Raw genomic sequence first — 22,650 nt, forward strand, 5'->3', positions numbered from 1 at the left:
TCCAGCTTTGGGTCGTGTAAATACAGCTGTTATAGATCAATTTGTAAAGTAAATGACGTACCTCACACTAAAGTGTAATCTCTCATCAAATACTATCATGAGAAGGAGTGCCTGTTTATTACCACTACGACGGCATGGCATAATGGCCCCTGTGGCCCTCAGCAGCCTCAACCAGCTCATGTGAATGACAACTAGCTTTTACTTTACTGACATGTCTCAGTCCTAGCCCTGTGCTGTTGATATGACATGAACGCCACTCATTCTCACATCTAGCATATATCTATCTCTCCATTAGCTCTCAGTTCCTTGGAGATTGAAAGGCAGGGTAAAATCCATCACATTTCAGGAACTTTAAGAGGAGAATTATTCTCTCAAGGGAGGGCAGAGGTGACTGAATGACTGTCAGGACCAGATCGAGGTTGTGTATCAAGTATCAGACATCTGGAGCAGTAACCCGGACGTCATTACTCAAAGGGAATAAACACATCATTTCTCTAAGAGAGGCATTACTGCAGGTGTATCAGCATATACTCACCTCTCTTCATAACACTGTGTTTCAGGAGCAGTTCTTTCAGACATTCAGCATCTGCCAGCTCCTGTTCTCTGCTCTGGAACTCTTCTGCCTCATCTATTCTGATAGCAAACTGCAAGAGGTGGAGGAAGATATAGTAAATCTATCTGTATAGTTAGACAACACAGTCATTTATACTAGCATGGGCTCTGGCTTTGCACATTTATTCATGGGGTCTTAATTCACTCACAGTAGATTTGATAGAAAAGTTAACGAAGGAAACAAGAAGCACTGTTTGGTCAGGGATGAAACATGTAAAGGACAGACAGTACAAACAGTTCTGCTACTTTTTTTTTTACTTCTCAGTCACATCTACAGAGCATCTACAGAACCACCTGATTCCTGTATATGTCACACACCCACTCATCATGTTTCATAATCATCACAGTAATGTGTCTGCTTTGTGTGGCAGCATTTAGGGTGGCCATCATTTAGTGCCTGGGTAAGTAACAGTGGCTGTACAGTATCACACAACTCAATGCTCTTGGTTGGAGCCACTGTCATTGGACTAATAACAAGGAAACTGCCCCATGGTGCCATATTAACAGTACATTTGTGAACAGGGCTCCATGACACAGTATCTATGACCTGTGTATTTATATTGCAGTAAAAACGGGGTTACATTACAGCCCCTCGTCATTTACACTGCTATTTAGGAAAATAGTTTTCAATAACGTAATGCTAACAAAACTGATAAAACAATGTGCTGTTTTCTTTTATGTTTATTTTAAGCAAACTGGAGAGGAGGAAACAGATGTACTAACTCTAGGGGTGGTAGGTAGCCTAGTGGTTAAAGCGTTGGGCCAGTAATCGAAAGGTCGCTAGATCAAATCCCTGAGCTGACAAGGTAAAAATCTGTCATTCTGCCCCTGAACACAGTTCCTAGGCTGTCATTGTAAGTAAGAATTTGTTCTTAACTGACTTGCCTAGTTAAATACATTTTTTTTTAAAGAACAGCAGTTATAACAAGAACACAACACTGGGTGCTGTGTTGATATCATGAAATGTTACATTTCCTCCAACAAACAAAATAAAAAATGAACTTTCCATTTCAGAACCACAGAACTGGTTGAAAGGTCACTTTGTTACATGCTTATTAGTGCAGTGAAAACACCTGAGGCATGCATGTACATTAACTCAACATCAGCTCTGATCTGTTAGGGTTATGGTCTATGTCAGCTCTATGTATGTTCTATGTGTGTTCTATGTAGCTTTAATGTACCTTTAATGACTCTGTTTCTGTTTGCCTGGCTCCTAACTCAAGTGCCCTGTCAAAAAACTCTGAGGCCAGGTGTAGCAGAAATCAGCACTTCTCTAGAAGTGAGATCTGGGTCTATGTATGGTCTATGTAGCTCTATGTAGCTCTATGTATTCTCTATGTAGCTATAACATCTCCATCTGTTAGCCCTCCTACCTCCAGGGCCCTGTCAAAGAACTCTGAGGCCAGGTGTAACAGCGACCTGCGCTTCTCTAGCATTAAGATCAGGGTCCTCCAGGCATCGCTCAGTGAGTTAGCCATGGCCTCGTACACCTCCCCTTCATTCTCCTTCTTCTCCTCTTTCATCCTGTCTGCCTCTTCCAGCAGAGCCCACACGCCTGCCTCATGTTTCTGGCAAGAGAGAAAGGATCATACAAAAACAAGGCAGAAGTCAGTAAGATATACCTGGTTCATTGAATTATCTTCTCTGCATTAATAAAAAAAAAAACATAAAATTACCATTTTTATGCTTGCATGTAAATCAAAATTGTTAACGGAGCGATTAATTTACATTTTGTTCAATTGCACTATTGTAAGCTACACATTTAAAATGATATTTCTAGAAGTTCGAAGCCTTGCTAAATAAAAGCAGTGGATGAACCAACAACATATTCCATCCCAAATGTAAATCTGTTTTAGATTGTTTTGTGGTAAACCCTCTCTTTAACTAGAGGGGTTGTTCATAGGTCTAAATCTGCAGTAACTCTGATGTCTTACTGAAGATGACTGGAGATATTCTGCCTCCACACTGGAACACATAGGTGATAATTAAACTAATTCCTAACCTTCTATTTTGGAATCCTTATGGTCAATGACATTGAGTCATGCAACTGTACATTCAAATCAATATAACATTTTCACTTGTGCATAATCACAATAAGGAGCTGAATCTCTTTCTTATTACTGAAAGAAGTCTCTCTGTGGCATTGGGACAGTATGAGGGCTAAAATCATACATCTGATTGTGATTTAAAAGTATTCCCAAGTGAACAACTAGTCCCTCTTTTTGTGAGAGCAGGCACCGAATAGCAGTTATTTTTTGCAAATGCATATCTAAGGGCAGCAACAGCAAAATATGTCAGGAATCATCTGACCATAAGATTTAAATGTATAAGATCAATTGTTCACATGCTTATGCCAATATTGTCATACTTGTATAAAATAAGATTGAACACGCTCAGCCCTCAGGCATAACTCAAACACCTGACAGTAGGTGGAAAAAGTGAATGAGTGCTTGGCACTAGGAATGAATGGCCTGGATCAAAATAACCATTGTGCAGGAGTCTATAACAAGGCCAGGGGGAAAAAAGCATTGAGTGGAAATAATATAAATCAACATTGAGAGGGCTGCTGTGAACATTTCAACTTCCACCCAGGCTGAGGCAATGAAAGTGACTGAAATAGTTCTCTGAAGTATCTCTGAGAGAAGAAAAGCGTTCATGTTCATGATTCATTAGCCCTGTTTGGTTCATGATTTTAGCCCTGTTTGGCCCTGTCCGGGGGTATCATCGGATGGGGCCACAGTGTCTTCTGATCCCTCCTGTCTCAGCCTCCAGTATTTATGCTGCAGTAGTTTATGTGTCGGGGGGCTAGGGTCAGTCTGTTACATCTGGAGTATTTCTCTTGTCTTATCCGGTGTCCTGTGTGAATTTAAATATGCTCTCTCTAATCCTCTCTTTCTCTCTTTCTGTCTTTCTCTCGGAGGACCATGCCTCAGGACTACCTGGCATGATGACTCCTTGCTGTCCCCAGTCCACCTGGCCGTGCTGCTGCTCCAGTTTCAACTGTTCTGCCTGCGGCTATGGAACCCTGACCTGTTCACCGGACGTGCTTGTTGCACCCTCGACAACTACTATGATTATTATTATTTGACCATGCTGGTCATTTATGAACATTTTAACATCTTGACCAGGTTCTGTTATAATATCCACCCTGCACAGCCAGAAGAGGACTGGCCACCCCTCATAGCCTGGTTCCTCTCTAGGTTTCTTCCTAGGTTATTGGCCTTTCTAGGGAGTTTTTCCTAGGGAGTTTTTCCTAGCCACCGTGCTTCTTTCACATGCATTGCTTGCTGTTTGGGGTTTTAGGCTGGGTTTCTGTACAGCACTTTGAGATATCAGCTGATGTACGAAGGGCTATATAAATAAATTTGATTTGATTTGATTTTGATTTGATGTTGTCTCAATGAGTTACACTCCAACAAGGCCGGGACTGAAGAAGCTTTAATCACAGTCTAAATGTCACCACAAGTGACATATACAGTCGGAAGTTAACATACACCTTAGCCAAATGCATTTAAAGTCAGTTTTCACAATTCCTGACATTTAATCCTAGTAAAAATTCCCTGTCTTAGGTCAGTTAGGATCACCACTTTATTTTAAGAATGTGTTAAGAATTATTCTGACATTTAAGAAATGTCAGAATAACAGTAGAGTGATTTATTTCAGCTTGTATTTCTTTCATCACATTCCCAGTGGGTCAGAAGTTACACTCAATTAGTATTTGGTAGCATTGCCTTTAAATTGTTTAACTTGGGTCATATGTTCGCACACGCTTTTTCAGTTCTGCTAACAAGTTTTCTATAGGATTGAGGTCAGGGCTTTGTGATGGCCACTCCAATACCTTGACATTGTTGTCCTTAAACCATTTTGCCACAACTTTTGAAGTATGCTTGGGGTCATTGTTCATTTGGAAGACCCATTTGCGACCAAGCTTTAACTTCCTGACTGATGTCTTGAGATGTTGCTTCAAAATATCCACATAATTTTCCTCCCTCATGATGCCATCTATTTTGTGAAGTGCACCAGTCCCTCCTGCAGCAAAGCACCTCCCCCCCCCCCCAACATGATGCTGCCACCCCCGTGCTTCACAGTTGGGATGGTGTTCTTCGGCTTGCAAGCCTCCCCCTTTTTCCTCCAAACAGTTTCATCAGACCATGTTCCCATGTGCAGATGCAAACCGTAGTCTGGCTTTTTATGGCGGTTTTGGAGCAGTGGCTTCTTCCTTGCTGAGCGGCCCTTCAGGTTATGTCGATATAGGACTCGTTTTACTGTGGATATGGATACTTTTGTACCTGTTTCCGCCAGCATCTTCACAAGGTCCTTTGCTGTTGTTCTGGGATTTATTTGCACTTTTCGCACCAAAGTACGTTCATCTCTAGGAGACAGAACGCGTCTCCTTCCTGAGCGGTATGACGGCTGCATGGTCCCATGGTGTTTATACTTGCGTACTATTGTTTGTACAGATGAACGTGGTACCTTCAGGCATTTGGAAATTGCTCCCAAGGATGAACCAGACTTGTGGAGGTCTCCAATTATTTTCTGAGGTCTTGGCTGATTTCTTTTGATTTTCCCATGATGTCAAGCAAAGAGGCACTGAGTTTGAAGGTAGGCCTTGAAATACATCCACAGGTATGATGTCAATTAGCCTGTCGGAAGCTTCTAAAGCCATGACATAATTTTCTGGAATTTTCCAAGCTGTTTAAAGGCACAGTCAACTTGGTGTATGTAAACTTCTGACCCACTGGAATTGTGATACAGTGAATTATAAGTGAAATAATCTGTCTGTAAACAATTGTTGGAAAAATTACTTCTGTCATGCACAAAGTAGATGTCCTAACTGACTTGCCAAAAGTATAGTTTGTTAACAAGATATTTGTGGAGTGGTTGAAAAACGAGTTTTAATGACTCCAACCTAAGTGTATGTAAACTTCCGACTCCAACTGTAACTACACTCAACAAAAATATAAACGCAATATGTAAAGTGTTGGTCCCAAGTTTCATGAGCTCAAATAAAAGATCCCAGAAATGTTCCATATGCACAAAAAGCTTATTTCTCTCAAAGCTTATTTCTCTACTTGTGCTCAAATTTGTCTACATGCCTGTTAGTGAGCATTTCTCCTTTTCCAAGATAATGCATCCACCTGACAGGTGTGGCATATCAAGAATCTGATTAAACAGCATGATCATTACACAGCTGTCCCTTGTGCTGGGGACAATAAAAGGCCCCTCTAAAATGTGCCGATTTGTCACACATCAGAATCCCACAGATGTCTCAAGTTTTGAGGGAGCATGCAATTGGCATAGTGACTGCAGGAATGTCCCCCAAAGCTGTTGCCAGATAATTTAATGTTCATTTCTCTACCATAAGCCACCTCCAATGTAGTTTTACAGAATTTGGCAGTACGTCCAACCGGCCTCACAACCGCAGACCACGTGTGACCACGCCAGCCCAGCACCTCCACATCCATCGGATTCTCTGAGACCAACCACCTGGACAGCTGATGAAACTGTGGGTTTGCACAGCCAAATAATTTTTGCACAAACTATCAGAAACCTCATCTGTGTGCTCACCAGGGTCTTGACCTGACTTCAATGGGCAAATGCTCACCTTTGATGGCCACTGGTATAGTGGAGATGTGTGCTGTTCACAGATGAATCCCGGTTTCAACTGTACAGGGCAGATGGCAGACAGCATGTATGGTGTTGTGTGGGCGAGCGGTTTTCTGACGTCAACGTTGTGAACAGAGTGCCCCCTGGTGGCAGTGGGGTTATGGTATGGGCAGGCATAAGCTACAGACAACGAACACAATTGCATTTTATCGATGGCAATTTGAGTGCACAGAGATACCGTGACGAGATCAAGAGGCCCATTGCCGTGCCATTCAGCCGCCGCCATCACCCATGTCGTAAGGACCTGTACACAATTCATGGAAGCTGAAAATGTCACAGTTCTTCCATGGCCTGCATACTCACCAGACCCATTGAGCATGTTTGGGATGCTCTGGATCGATGTGTACGACAGCGTGTTCCAGTTCTCGCCAATATCCAGCAACTTCGCACAGCCATTGAAGAGGAGAGGGACAACATTCCACAGGCCACGATCAACAGCCTGATCAACTCTATGCGAAGGACATGTGTTGCGCTGCATGAGGCAAATGGTGGTCACACCAGATACTGATTGGTGTTATGATCAAAGCCCCTACCTTTTGTGATCAACAGATGCATATCTCTATCCCAGTTATGTGAAATCCATAGATTAGGGTATAATTTATTTATTTAAATTGACTGATTTCCTTATTTGAACTCGGTAAAATCTTTGAAATTGTTGCATGTTGCATTTATATTTTTGTTCAGTGTAATATGCCCAATGGGCAGCTCATCCTCGTGGCCCAGCATGGTCTCATTTGAATACGTCCAAATAGTGACATACAGTATCAATAACAGAATAGTGTACTTATGTCACCTGAGCTGACACATTAGTTGTATGTCCCTCTACTGTATTCCTAATGAGATTATTACCTTGAGTTTGATTAGGAGCTGCTGGTGTTCATCCAGCAGTTTCTTTGTTTCGTCCTGGTTGCTGCCGATCTCCAGCAGGTTGGGATTGGCTTCAGTCAACTGCAGCTTCACCAGTTCCCCACACTACAGTACAAAACACAGACACACACACAACAAAATACACACTCAACTTTACATACAGAATTGTTTGTTTTCTCCCTTATGTTTTCAGTACATATTTCTTCACATATTTTAGGAGTAAATAGCCTGCGTCAATTGGATCAATGAATGTACTACTATGTACTACTATGTATCAAAGAGACTCATCCAAGTTAGACCAGCAGGATGGAGAGGTCTGTTTGTGTTGCCCTGCCAAGGCCTTTTTACTTGTTGTTCATGTTCCGACTGTGAGCAGGGCAGGTTGGTGTAACATTACCCGTAATTTCCGGACTATTGAGCGCACCTGAATATAAGACGCACCCACTGAATTAAACTTTTTTATTTATTTTGAACATAAATAAGCCGCACATGTCTATAAGTCGCAGGTGCCTACCGGTACATTGAAACAAATGAACTTTACACAGGCTTTAACGAAACACGGCTTGTAACAAAAATAAATAGGCTTTAACGAAACACGGCTTGTAACAAAAAATAAAAAATTTGCAGTAAACAGTAGCCTACCAAGAAAGTCATTGGTCACTATCTTCCTCCTCCTGTGCACTGAAACCACTGAAGTCATCTCCTTTCAAAAAAAATTGAAAGCGGGAAAAATCCATATATTAGCCGCATCATTGTTTAAGCCGCGAGGTTCAAAGCGTGGGAAAAAAGTTGCGGCTTATAGTCCGGAAATTACGGTATACATGTGAACACCCACATGGTCTCCCTGTGAATTTCACAGTGTGTAAACACCGCTTGGAAATAGGTCTGTCTTCCGCAACATGGGGCTCCTTTTCCACTATACTGTCGTGTCCCGGGAACACCTTCAGAGTCTGCGTCCCAAATGACACCCTATTCCCTATATTTATTTATTTATTTTTATTTTACCTTTATTTAACCAGGTAGGCAAGTTGAGAACAAGTTCTCATTTACAATTGCGACCTGGCCAAGATAAAGCAAAGCAGTTCGACACATACAACAACACAGAGTTACATATGTTGTAAAACAAACATACAGTCAATAATACAGTAGAAAAATAAGTCTATATAAAATGTGAGCAAATGAGGTGAGATAAGGGAGGTAAAGGCAAAAAAGGCCATGGTGGCAAAGTAAATCCTATATAGCAAGTAAAACACTGGAATGGTAGATTTGTAGTGGAAGAAAGTGCAAAGTAGAAATAGAAATAATGGAGTGCAAAGGAGCAAAATAAATAAATAAATAAATAAATACAGTAGGGGAAGAGGTAGTTGTTTGGGCTAAATTATAGATGGGCTATGTACAGGTACAGTGATATGTGAGCTGCTCTGATAGCTGGTGCTTAAAGCTAGTGAGGGAGATGTGTTTCCAGTTTCAGAGATTTTTGTAGTTCGTTCCAGTCATTGGCAGCAGAGAACTGGAAGGAGAGACGGCCAAAGGAGGAATTGGCTTTGGGGGTGACCAGAGAGATATACCTGCTGGAGTGCGTGCTACAGGTGGGTGCTGCTATGGTGACCAGTGAGCTGAGATAAGGGGGGACTTTACCTAGCAGGGTCTTGTAGATGACCTGGAGCCAGTGGGTTTGGCGACGAGTATGAAGCGAGGGCCAGCCAACGAGAGCGTACAGGTCGCAGTGGTGGGTAGTATATGGGGCTTTGGTGACAATACGGATGGCACTGTGATAGACTGCATCCAGTTTATTGAGTAGGGTATTGGAGGCTATTTTGTAAATGACATTGCCGAAGTCGAGGATCGGCAGGATGGTCAGTTTTATGAGGGTATGTTTGGCAGTATGAGTGAAGGATGCTTTGTTGCGAAATAGGAAGCCAATTCGAGATTTAACTTTGGATTGGAGATGTTTGATGTGAGTCTGGAAGGAGAGCTTACAGTCTAACCAGACACCTAGGTATTTGCAGTTGTCCACATATTCTAAGTAAGAACCGTCCAGAGTAGTGATGCTAGACGGGCCGGCAGGTACGGGCAGCGATCGCTTGAAGAGCATGCATTTAGTTTTACTAGTATTTAAGAGCAGTTGGAGGCGAGTTGTATGGCATTGAAGCTCGCCTGGAGGGTTGTTAACACAGTGTCCAAAGATGGGCTAGAAGTATACAGAATGGTGTCGTCTGCGTAGAGGTGGATCAGAGGCTCACCAGCAGCAAGAGTGACATCATTGATTTATACAGAGAAAAGAGTTGGCCCAAGAATTGAACCCTGTGGCACCCCGCTAGAGACTACCAGAGGCCCGGACAACAGGCCATCCGATTTGACACATTGAACTCTATCAGAGAAGTAGTTGGTGAATCAGGCGAGGCAATCATTTGAGAAAACAAGGCTATTGAGCCTGCCGATGAGGATGTGGTGATTGACAGAGTCGAAAGCCTTGGCCAGGTCAATGAATACGGCAGCACAGTATTGTTTCTTATCGATGGCGGTTACGATGACGTTTAGGACCTTGAGCGTGGCTGAGGTGCACCCATGACCAGCTCTGAAACCAGATTGCATAGCGGAGAAGGTGCGGTGGGATTCGAAATGGTCGGTAATCTGTTTCTTGACTTGGATTTTGAAGACCTTAGAAAGGCAGGGTAGGATAGATATAGGTCTGTAGCAGTTTGGGTCAAGAGTGTCCCCTCCTTTGAAGAGGGGGATGACAGCAGCTGCTTTCCAATCTTTTGGAATCTCAGATGACACGAAAGAGAGGTTGAACAGGCTAGTAATAGGGGTTGCAACAATTTCAGCAGATAATATGAGAAAGAAAGGGTCCAGATTGTCTAGCCCGGCTGATTTGTAGGGATCCAGATTTTGCAGCTCTTTCAGAACATCAGCTGACTGGATTTGGGAGAAGGAGAAATGGGGAAGGCTTGGTCGAGTAGCTGTGGGGGGGTGCAGTGCTGTTGACCGTGGTAGGGGTAGCCAGGTGAAAAGCATGGCCAGCCGTAGAAAAATGCTTATTGAAATTCTCAATTATATTGGATTTATCGGAGGTGACAGAGTTTCCTATCCTCAGTGCAGTGGGCAGCTGGGAGGAGGTGTTCTTATTCTCCATGGACTTCACAGTGTCCCAGAACTTTTTGAGTTTGTGTTGCAGGAAGCAAATTTCTGCTTGAAAAAGCTAGCCTTGGCTTTTCTAACTGCCTATGTATATTGGTTTCTCACTTCCCTGAAAAGTTGCATATCATGGGGGCTGTTCGATGCTAATGCAGAACGCCACAGGATGTTTTTGTGTTGGTTAAGGGCAGTCAGGTCTGGAGAGAACCAAGGGCTATATCTGTTCCTGGTTCTAAATTTCTTGAATGGGGCATGCTTATTTAAGATGGTGAGAAAGGCATTTAAAAAAAAAACTAAGCATCCTCTACTGACGGGATGAGGTTAATATCCTTCCAGGATACCCGGGCCAGGTTGATTAGAAAAGCTTGCTCGCTGAAATGTTTCAGGGAGCGTCTGACAGTGATGAGTGGAGGTCGTTTGACCGCTGACCCATTACGGATGCAGGCAATGAGGCAGTGATACCTGAGATCTTGGTTGAAAACAGCAGAGGTGTATTTAGAGGGCAAGTTGGTTAGGATGATATCTATGAGGGTGCCCGTGTTTAAGGCTTTGGGGTGGTACCTGGTAGGTTCATTGATAATTTGTGTGAGATTGAGGGCATCAAGCTTAGATTATAGGATGGCTGGGGTGTTAAGCATGTCCCAGTTTAGGTCACCTAGCAGCACGAGCTCTGAAGATAGATGGGGGGCAATCAGTTCACATATGGTGTCCAGAGCACAGCTGGGGGCAGAGGGTGGTCTATAGCAGGCGGCAACGGTGAGAGACTTGTTTTTAGAGAGATGGATTTTTAAAAGCAGAAGTTCAAATTGTTTGGGTACAGACCTGGATAGTAGGACAGAACTCTGCAGGCTATCTCTGCAGTAGATTGCAACACCGCCCCCTTTGGCCGTTCTATCTTGTCTGAATATGTTGTAGTTAGGGATGAAGATTTCAGAATTTTTGGTGGACTTCCTAAGCCAGGATTCAGACACGGCTAGGACATCCGGGTTGGCAGAGTGTGCTAAAGCAGTGAATAAAACAAACTTAGGGAGAAGGCTTCTAATGTTAACATGCATGAAACCAAGGCTATTACGGTTACAGAAGTCATCAAAAGAGAGCGCCTGGGGAATAGGAGTGGAGCTAGGCACTGCAGGGCCTGGATTCACCTCTACATCACCAGAGGAACAGAGGAGGAGTAGGATAAGGGTACGGCTAAAAGCTATGAGAATTGGTCGTCTATGACGCCCAGAATAGAGAGTAAAAGGAGCAGGTTTCTGGGGGCGATAAAATAGCTTCAAGGTTTAGTGTACAGACAAAGGTATGGTAGGATGTGAATACAGTGGAGGTAAACCTAGGCATTGAGTGATGATGAGAGAAATATTATCTCTAGAAACATCATTGAAACCAGAAGATGTCATAGCATGTGTGGGTGGTGGAACTGAAAGGTTGGATAAGGTATAATGAGCAGGGCTAGAGGCTCTACGGTGAAATAAGCCAATAAACACTAACCAGAACAGCAATGGACAAGGCATATTGACATTAAGGAGAGGCATGTTTAGCCGAGGGATCATAAGGGTCCAGAGAGATTCAGACAGCTAGCCGAGCCATAGGTAGAAAGCTGGCAGAAGATGGAGGGAGGTCTGTTTTTAGCCACCTCGTGCGTTTCCATCTGTAGATTAGTGGGGTTCCGTGTGGTAGGAGGGACCAGTCCAATTGGCAAAATAGTTATAGTTATAGTGGCCCAAGAAAATTGTCTGATAGACCTATTCAGATAGCAGCCGATAAGACAGCTAACGATTAGCGGGCCGCAGATGGGTGTTCAGGTTACGTCGCAACGGAGGGGCCAGTTGGATAACTCCCTCGGGCAGATAACGTCGGTAGTCCAGTCGTGAAGGCCCGATGGGGCTCCGCATCGGCAGTAAAACGGATCCGGATAGGTGATTGTAGCCCAGGAGTGGCTGATGGAACTCTTCAGCTGGCTAGCTCCGGAATAATTGATGTTAGCTCCGGGACGGACGTTAGCCAATAGTCACTCGGGTAGCAGCTAGCTAGCTGCAAGATCCAGGTATAAATGTCCAGATCCTGCTGTAGAAATCCGGGGAATGGAGAGAACGTTAACCAGTGAACTGGCCAGCCTCTGGCTAACATCTGGCTAGCTTCTGTTGTGGATTTCAGATTTGAGGTAAATAATACTTTTTTTTTTAATTGGTGAGGCGGGTTTCAGGAGAGTGTTTTGAGGTTGAGTTTTTAGAAAAAAATATATTAAAAAAAGATATGCGAAGAAAATATGTAAATATATATATACAAGGGACACGACAAGACGAAGGACAAAGACATCTGACTGCTACGCCATCTTGGATTCATAATAATAATATAGTGTACTACTTTTGACCAAAAGCCCTATGGCGAGTGTAGAGAGTATAGGGATATTGTTATCCACGTCGGCACCAACGATGTTAGGATGAAACAGTCAGAGGTCACCAAGCGCAACATAGCTTCAGCGTGTAAATCAGCTAGAAAGATGTGTCGGCATCGAGTAATTATCTCTGGCCCCCTCCCAGTTACGGGGAGTGATGAGCTCTACAGCAGAGTCTCACAATTCAATCGCTGGTTGAAAACTGTTTTCTGCCCCTCCCAAAAGATAGAATTTGTAGATAATTGGCCCTCTTTCTGGGACTCACCCACAAACAGGACCAAGCCTGGCCTGTTGAGGAGTGACGGATTCCATCCTAGCTGGAGGGGTGTTCTCATCATATGTACGAACATAGACAGGGCTCTAACTCCCCTAGCTCCACAATGAGACAGGCAGCAGGCCAGGCAGTAGGCTGGAGTCTGCCACTAGCACAGTCAGTGTAGTCAGCTCAGCTATCCCCATTGAGACCGTGTCTGTGCCTCGACCTAGGTTGGGCAAAACTAAACATGGCGGTGTTCGTCTTAGCAATCTCACTATAATAAAGACCCCTCCATTCCTAACATTATTGAAAGAGATTGTGATACCTCACATCTCAAAATAGGGCTACTTAATGTTAGATCCCTCACTTCCAAGGCAGTTACAGTCAATGATCTAATCACTGATCATAATCTTGATGTGATTGGCCTGACTGAAACATGGCTTAAGCCTGATGAATTTACTGTGTTAAATGAGGCCTCACCTCCTGGTTACACTAGTGACTATATCCCCTGCACATCCCGCAAAGGCAGCGGTGTTGCTAACATTTATGATAGCAAATTTAAATTTACAAAAAAAACAGACATTTTTGTCTTTTGAGCTTCTAGTCATGAAATCTGTGCAGCCTACTCAATTACCTTTTATAGCTATTGTTTACAGACCTCCTAGGACATATACAGCGTTGCTCACTGAGTTCCCTGAATTCCTATCGGACCTTGTAGTCAAGGCAGATAATATTCTAATTTCTGTTGACTTTAATATTCACATGGAAAAATCCACAGACCCACTCCAAAAGGCTTTCGGAGCCATCATCGACTCAGTGGGTTTTGTCCAACATGTCTCCAGACCTACTCATTGCCACAGTCATACTCTGGACCTAGTTTTGTCCCGTGGAATAAATGTTGTGGATCTTAATGCTTTTCCTCATAATCCTGGACTATTGGACCAGCATTTTATTACGTTTGCAATCGCAACAAATAATCTGCTCAGACCCCAACCAAGGATCATCAAAAGTCGTGCTATAAATTCTCAGACAACCCAAAGATTCCTAGATGCCCTTCCAGGACTCCCTCCGCCTACCCAAGGACGTCAGAGTACAAACATCAGTTAACCACCTAACTGAGGAAGTCAATATAACCTTGCACAATACCCTAGATGCAGTCGCACCCCTAAAAACAAAAAACATTTGTCATAAGAAACTAGCTCCCTGGTATACAGAAAATACCCAAGCACTGAAGCAAGCTTCCAGAAAATTGGAATGGAAATGGCGCTACACCAAACTGGAAGTCTTTCGACTAGCTTGGAAAGACAGTACCGTGCAGTAACGGAGAGCCCTCACTGCTGCTCGATCATCCTATTTTTCCAACTTAATTGAGGAAAATAAGAACAATCCAAAATTAATATTTGATACTGTCGCAAAGCTAACTAAAAAGCAGCATTCCCCAAGAGAGGATGGCTTTCATTTTAGCAGTGATACATTCATGAACTTCTTTGAGGAGAAGATCATGATCATTAGAAAGCAAATGACTGACTCCTCTTTAAATCTGCGTGTTCCTCCAAAGCTCAGTTGTCCTGAGTCTGCACAACTCTGCCAGGACCTAGGATCAAGGGAGACACTCACGTTTTTTAGTACTATATCTCTTGACACATTGATGAAAATAATCATGGCCTCAGAACCTTCAAGCTGCATACTGGACTCTATTCCAACTAAACTACTGAAAGAGCTGCTTCCTGTGCTTGGCCCTCCTATGTTGAACACAATAAACGGCTCTCTATCCACTGGATGTGTACCAAACTCACTAAAAGTGGCAGTAATAAAGCTTCTCTTGAAAAAGCCAAACCTTGACCCAGAAAATATAAAAAAAACTATCGGCCTATATCGAATCTCCCATTCCTCTCAAAAATGTTGGAAAAGCTGTTGCGCAGCTACTCACTGCCTTCCTGAAGACAAACAATGTATACGAAACGCTTCAGTCTGGTTTTAGACCCCATCATAGCACTGAGACTGCACTTGTGAAGGTGGTCAATGACCTTTTAATGGCATCAGACTGACATCTGTCCTTGTGCTTCTAGACCTTAGTGCTGCTTTTGATACCATCGATCACCACATTCTTTTGGAGAGATTTGAAACCCAAATTGGTCTACACGAACAAGTTTTGGCCTGGTTTAAATCTTATCTGTCGGAAAGATATCAGTTTGTCTCTGTGGATGGTTTGTCCTCTGACAAATCAACTGTACATTTCGGTGTTCCTCAAGGCTCCGTTTTAGGACCACTATTGTTTTCAATATATATTTTACCTCTTTTACCTCTTTTACCTCTTTTACCTCTTGGTGATTCAGTCATTAGGAAACATAATGTTAACTTTCACTGCTGTGTGGTTGACACACAGCTGTACATTTCAACGTAACATGGTGAAGCCCCAAATTTGCCCTCCCTGGAAGCCTGTGTTTCAGACATCAGGAAGTGGATGGCTGCAAATGTTCTACTTTTAAACTTGGACAAAACAGAGATACTTGTTCCAGGTCCCAAGAAACAAAGATTTCTTCGGTTGGATCTGACAATTAATCTTGAACTAGAACCACAAAATGTGATCATATTACTCAAGTGCTAGTCTCTCTACACTGGCTTCCTGTTAAGGCAAGGGCTGATTTCAAGGTTGTACTGCTAACCTACAAAGCATTACATGGGCTTGATCCTACCTATCTTTCCAATTTGATCCTGCCGTATATACCTACACGTACGCTACGGTCACAAGACGCAGGCTTTCTTACTGTCCCTAGAATTTCTAACCAAACAGCTGGAGGCAGGGCTTTCTCCTATTAAGCTCAATTTTTATGGAATGGTCTGCCTACCCATGTGAGAGACCCAGACTCGGTCTCAACCTTTAAGTCTTTATTGAAGACTGATCTCTTCAGTAGGACCTATGATTGAGTGTAGTCTGGCCCAGGAGTATGAAGGTGAACGGAAAGGCACTGGAGCAACAAACTGCCCTTGCTGTCTCTGCCTGGCCGGTTCCCCTCTCTCCACTGGGATTCTCTGCCTCTAACCCTATTACAGGGGCTGAGTCACTGGCTTACTGGTGCTCTTCCATGCTGTCTCTAGGAGGGGTGCGTCACTTGAGTGGGTTGAGTCACTGACGTGATCTTCCTGTTCGGGTTGGCCCGAGTCCACCTGGCCTTGCTGCTGCTCCAGTTTCAACTGTTCTGCCTGCGGCTATGGAACCCTGACCTGTTCACCGGACGTGCTACCTGTCCCAGACCTGCTGTTTTCAACTCTCTAGAGACAGCAGGAGCAGTAGAGATACTCTCAATAATCAGCTATGAAAAGCCAACTGACTACTCCTGAGTTGCTGACCTGTTGCACCCACGACAACCACTGTGATTATTATTATTTGACCCTGCTGGTCATTTATGAACATTTGAACATCTTGCCCATGTTCTGTTATAATCTCCACCCGGAACAGCCAGAAGAGGACTGGCCACCCCTCATAGCCTGGTTCCTCTCTAGGTTTCTTCCTAGGTTCTGGCCTTTCTAGGGAGTTTTTCCTAGCCACCGTGCTTCTACACCTGCATTGCTTGCTGTTTGGGGTTTTAGGCTGGGTTTCTGTATAGCACCTTGTGACATCAGCTGATGTAAGAAAGGCTTTATAAATACATTTGATTGATTGATTGATATGGACCCTGGTCAAAAGTAGGGAATATGGTGCCATCTACGACAGATGACGACAATATCAAACCATTAAACTGACTTAGGAATTCCTTTGCTGTAATGACTGATACTGATACCTTTCTGGGTGACACATTAACTCCAAATTATCTCAAAGTTGAGCTTTTTTGTAAAGTGTCACTCTGAAAGTAAAAACAGCGGTTGCTATAGCCTATATGACAGTATTACTACATCGTGTCTGTAGTGTACACTAAACTATATGTCTATAATGTCTCCAGTGTGACATACATTGGACATTTGAATAGACATTACAGTAATTGATTTGTCAATGATGACCATGGTGGTTACAGCCACATTGTACGCATGGGCACTGTGAGGATCACCAACAGCTGTTAAGCCAAATTACAAGATGTATGCGTGTCTCAAGTGTTACAGTAGCCTATGTTGTCTCAAATGTAAGGAATCATTTCACTTAGACAATAATTGATTTGTCAATAACAGCCACAGAGTGAGCATGGGCAATGTAACTATGTTTGTGCTAGCTGTAGAGATAATTTCTTACTAGACATGTTTTGCTCTTTAATCATTGCATGCCTTAGATTGCAGCTGTGGCTGTGGCAGTCACTTTAAAGGGGCCTCGGAACGCAGGGGAACGCCGTCCCCTTCACAACCAAAAGTGCTCAACAAAATTGATGGCAGAGGATACAACAGAGGACAACAAAATCTCTCTCTTTTCAAACAAAACATAGGCAAAAAAAAATATGAATCATATTTGAAAACCATCTCCTCTGTTTCTGTGTTTTACCATATCTAATATCTATTCCCACACATTTAGAATGTATTTCACACAGGTATGTGGGAAAATAAAAACGTTGAAATGTAAACTTAAAAAAAAATACGTAAGATCTAATGTTGATTTTTATATTAGTACTGTGGGAAAGCCCTGCAGGGCTGCCTACATGTTGAGATGTACATGGTGTTAGTATGTGAGGCCTTCTGGTTTGGCTAGGAAATATTTCCTAGAAGCTTAATGGACAAACAGAGAGAGCTATTGACATCTCAGGACACCAGCTGAACAATGTGGACTATGTGAGCTTGTGACATCACTGACAACATTAAATGCCTTTCTCTGGTTTGAGTCCCAAATGGCACCCTATTCCCTATATAGGTTAGTGCACTACTTTGACCAGACCAGACCGAGGCACCATAAAGGGAATAGGGTGCCTTTTGGGACGCACCCTCTATTAGCAGCAGCACTTTGGAAAGAAGATCGATGGATGCAGATCGCTGAACACTGTGAGGTCAGTGTCTGTCAGATTCAGACAGATCAATAATCTAGCCTGACACTGAATTATCACCATAACACTATGGTAATGTTGGACAACCTTTCTGTTAAAACTGCTTGTAATTATTGATCTTCTCCATCCATTTTAAAGATAATTCCGTATTTCTAAAATGATCTAATATTTTTTAGATGGCCTGATCAACCATTTCTGACCAAAGTAGAGTTCTGAGAGGCATACATCCAAACATTTCTTAGAACAAGTTCTGTTCACCTGAGATATCTACAAACGTGAGAAGAATATATGGGTTTTATATAGTGCTTTCAAGGACCCAAAATATGCTTAAAAAGGCAATTAAAGACAGCTAAAGACAACCCAAAGACACAACTAAATAATATTTTAGAAGGTCGGTACCTTGAGCACAGCGACAATAATCTGAGAGTCGCCAGCCTGCACGGCAATAGTGCTGATTGTTGTTGTGGCAGCAGGTTGACCTCCAGTGTCACCTTTGTTAGACATTGTCTCCCCCGTCCAAACGTAAGAAATTTTACAGCCTCTACTGTCCCCTCTCTTCTCCCTGGATCCTGAAAATCCTTGTCTGTCTCCTATTCTCTCACTTCAGTCTCTGGGGACTTCAAAACTCAACAGCAACAGTCCTTCAATATTTCCTTTTAAGGTAGAGTGACCAAACAAAAACCACAGTAGAGAGTCCCCTCGGTCCCCTTGTCCAACAGGTGTTATAAAATCCAGTATCGTTGAAAGGTGTATGTTTCATCAGTGGTGTTCTGGCCCCGTTCCACTCACTCCAGTCCCACAGCAGAGCCACTAGCGTCAACGGGCTGACTGACACTCAACAGGCAGGAGACACAGAGCAGAGAGAAGTTGACAGGGCAGAACACGGCAGGCAACTGTGTTAAAAATAGAAATATCACACTGTGCTATGTTGGGAGCCATTTTGACACACCCCTAGTTCGGTGGCTCCGCTCTACTCTGGTCTATTTTCACAACCGCCCCCTCTCCCTGCCTGTCTCGCCCAGGCCCTCTTTATCTTTTCCTGCCTCCCATCCCACACAGACAAACCCCACAAAAGCACCAGTCCATCCATGGAATATCATAGAAATTGGCCTATCTACTGTGTCTTCCAATAGAAGGGAAAATACCCTGTGAGTCAACACAGTTGGACAGATTATTATCTTGCTCCTCTGGGTCTGTGAATAAGTTTTTCTACAGCCAAAAGCCAAGAACACTTAACACTGGTATGCTGCACTAGTGTTTAAGTATCTTCTAAGAGAGAGAAAAGTCCACACCCTCCTGGCTGGCTGACTAGATACCCCCTTTAAGCAGGTAGCCTAGCGGTTAAGCACATTGGGCCAATAGCCGAACGGTCACTGGTTCAGAGCCGGCAAGGTGGAAAAATCTGCCATTCTGCTCTTGAGCAATGTGGTTAGAGAGACTAAAGAGAGGAAAAGAAAGAGTCAGAGAGAAAATGCTGATACAGCAGGGAAACACAAACAGACCTCAGCTTCCTGCAGGCCCAATATTGAGTTGCATGCACCCCCCTCCTTTTGCCCTCAAAACAGCCTCAATTCATTGGTGCATGGACTCTATAAGGTGTTGAAAGAGTTCCACATGCTGACCCATGCTGACGCCAATGCTTCCCACAGTTGTGTCAAGTTGTCCTTTGGGTGGTGGACTATTCTTGATATGCACAGGAAACTGTTGAGCGTTAAAAAAAACAGCATCGTTGCAGTTCTTGACAGGTGTGCCTGGAGCCTAATAAAATAAACCGTTCAAAAGCACTTAAATCTTTTGTCTTGCCCATTGACCCTCTGAATGACACACATACACAATCCATGTCTCAATTGTCTCAGGGGAGGGGGGGGGGGGGGGGGGAATCCTTCTTTAATCTAGTTCCTCCCTTTCATCTACACTGATTAAAGTGGAATTAATAGGTGACATCAATAAGGGATCATAGCTTTTATATAGATAGATAGATAGATAGATAGATAGATAGATAGATAGATAGATAGATAGATAGATAGATAGATAGATAGATAGATAGATAGATAGATAGATAGATAGATAGATAGATAGATAGATAGATAGATAGATAGATAGATAGATAGATAGATAGATAGATAGATAGATAGATAGATAGATAGATAGATGTATATTTGTACTGTAAACTGGAGGAAGAAACAAACAAACACAACAAACACAATATATGTCCAAACAATAACCACTGTTCTAATATGCAATATAGCCTATTAAGTGTATTGTTTTATAGGAGGAGGCGTAATTGTAGTGGGCTTAGTTAGAGGGCATGCCAAGGTTAAAGGACAGAGAACTGACTGTCTGTAATGTGTAGCACTGTGGAGGAGGTGAATGTGAATAATCAAGCTGGGCTTCATACTGGGTAGAAATGCTCCATCTCGAGAATAGTACCACTGTTCGGGGTTTACGCTGTGGGACTTCACTGTGTGTGCTACTGACTGCCAAACAATAATATGAACAATCATGACTGTTGAAGAGACAGTGGTGCAGTGGCGGTTCTAGACCATTTCAACTGGGGGGGCCAAGCTGGGGCCAGTTGTACTGTTAGAGGGGCTAGTTACATTAGACATTATTGTTGTCATATTGTTTTCTTCACTGCATTGCAGGCATTAGCAGGCAAAAGACCATGTTCATAATCATCATCATTGCCACTGTCTAATAACGGATGGAAAAAAAAGAACGATAGCAAAAATGAGTTATGTAAAAATTATTTCATACTCCACATTTAGGGGGGGCCACAAGGGGGTCCAAAATTGTTGTCACAGGGGCACTGGCCCCCCCTGGTCCCAGGCATGCCAGGGAGCCCGACTGTCAAAAGAAATATTGTGATTGCTAACAGGACAACTTGGCTCTGCATGTCATGCTTCCCCAATGACACTACAGCCACTCAGACCTGGGTTCAAATACTACTTGAAATCCAGATGGTCTGGTTTTCACTTTTCGGAGTTTACTATTGGTTCCAATGTAACATGCAAGCTCAATCAACCACAGCTAAAATATTTGAAATAATTTGAAATAGTATTTGAACCCAGGTCTGCCATGGACTAGTGCTGCAGGCAGGCTGGAGACAGCTGTTGGAGAAGTTAGAGAAACAGCTGAGAAAGTAAGACTGTGTTGAAAGATCAGCCGAGTCGGGGGCACACACACACACACACACAAAGCCCAGGACAGCTTGGGAGGACCTGGAAGGCCCCCTCACTCCAAAGAGCCACCTGTGGGTGTCCCCTGATAAAGCTATCCCTGCTAGCGTCCCTCTCTGAGCGACATCCCAAATGGCACCATATTCCCTATATAGTGCAGCGTTCACTACTTTTGACAAGGGCCTTTAGGGCTTTGGTTAAAACTTGTGTACCCTAAAGAGAATAGGGGGTCATTTGGGATGCACCCTCTGAGTGGCCCCAGCCTGGCTGAGAGAAATCAGAGAACGTTAAATATAGCATCACCATCAGCCTCATGTCATTTAGCATCAACAACAGCTACAGTATCACCTTCAAGATTTAGGCCTATTAAAAGCTACTGGGTCAGATAGATGCAAACATTGTAAAGTATCACCTTTAAGCTATATTAAAACATCAAGTTTGGTGACAGTAAAGTGTCCGAGCAGACATTCCCTTGTTTTCAATAAACTGGGCCACAAACAGCATTTGCTTTGGAATTTTCCCCCCATGTTGATATAATATTTGTTTGTGTTACAAATCTCACTTTTATTATGTTTGATGTGTGAATATAAATATTTTTGTCTATTTGTTTATAGTTACCATTACCTCCCAACAAAATAAAATTAACCATTAAGAGAAGACTTGTAAACCCAGAAGCCACCACAACACCCTACAGATGGTTTCGACTAGATGGTATACAGTTTATGTCAGAATTCACCAGAATTGACTTTTCGTAGCAGGTTAGGAGAATTTACGCAGCAGGTTAGGAGAACAAACGTAGCAGGTTAGGGGAATTAGGTTAAGGTCAGGAAAATTGTAAGGGTTAGGTAAAATGCCCCAAAAAACATACATTTTACACAAGCTGTAATCTTTCTAGCCATGACCCAAGCCCTAAGGCCAGCAGATGGCAATATTGAGTCATTTCATTTTACCATCCAAACGCATTGAATGCAGCTTATACATTCGTGTGTCCCTCGTGGACCGGTTCGTACCTAAAACATTCTCCATTCAGGCTGCATAGGCTTCGACTTCCTCCTTAACTTTATTTAATGGTGTGAAGGCAGAAAACAACAGGGAAAATATGCGTACTTTCCTTATGAAACACAGATTTTCACCACCGTGCTAGAGTGGCTTAATGCTAATCTTGGATGTTGTGTATCGCTTCCAAAAATAATTCAGATTTGTTCCGTAAATACTAAAATGAGTGATGGGAAACCGAGGCTCTCTGAACCCTTTGGGGCTTTCACCAAATTGTGCCAAAAAACTGTTCATTACTCAGAGCTTCTAACGCAATGCACATTAGTGACATCTACTGGTTAAGAATAAATATCAGCATGTTTGATGTTAATATATACTTTTCCCCCCTGTCACTCCATCCGTACTTTGTGGCGCAATCAATAGGTGCGAACTTAAGTAACGTAAATGTAGCCTACTTAGAATGTGGGGTTCACATCCTACTTACCTTTTTGCCTCAAGGTTCACTATTTATTTATTGTGCATATGTGGTATTATTTAGGATGCTGAAGACAAAAGATTATCATAGGCTACACTTAATGA

General features: G+C 43.0%; 1 protein-coding gene across 1 annotated transcript in view; it reads right to left on the reverse strand.

Moving 5' to 3' along the window:
• Nucleotides 1-18,807, reverse strand: part of LOC106586458 (coiled-coil domain-containing protein 141) — a 49,280-nt gene extending 30,473 nt beyond the window's left edge. The window contains exons 1-4 of the mRNA XM_014173799.3: nt 18,296-18,807; nt 7,129-7,251; nt 1,986-2,180; nt 536-644 (exon numbers count right to left, since the gene is read on the reverse strand). Of these exons, the coding sequence (XP_014029274.1) occupies nt 536-644; nt 1,986-2,180; nt 7,129-7,251; nt 18,296-18,400 (532 nt within the window). The 5' untranslated portion in view covers nt 18,401-18,807. The remainder of the gene's footprint in view (nt 1-535; nt 645-1,985; nt 2,181-7,128; nt 7,252-18,295) is intronic.
• Nucleotides 18,808-22,650: the final 3,843 nt, after the last annotated feature.

This window comes from Salmo salar, chromosome 25 (assembly GCF_965601325.2).
Source record: "Salmo salar chromosome 25, fSalSal1, whole genome shotgun sequence".
Lineage (NCBI taxonomy): Eukaryota > Metazoa > Chordata > Actinopteri > Salmoniformes > Salmonidae > Salmo > Salmo salar.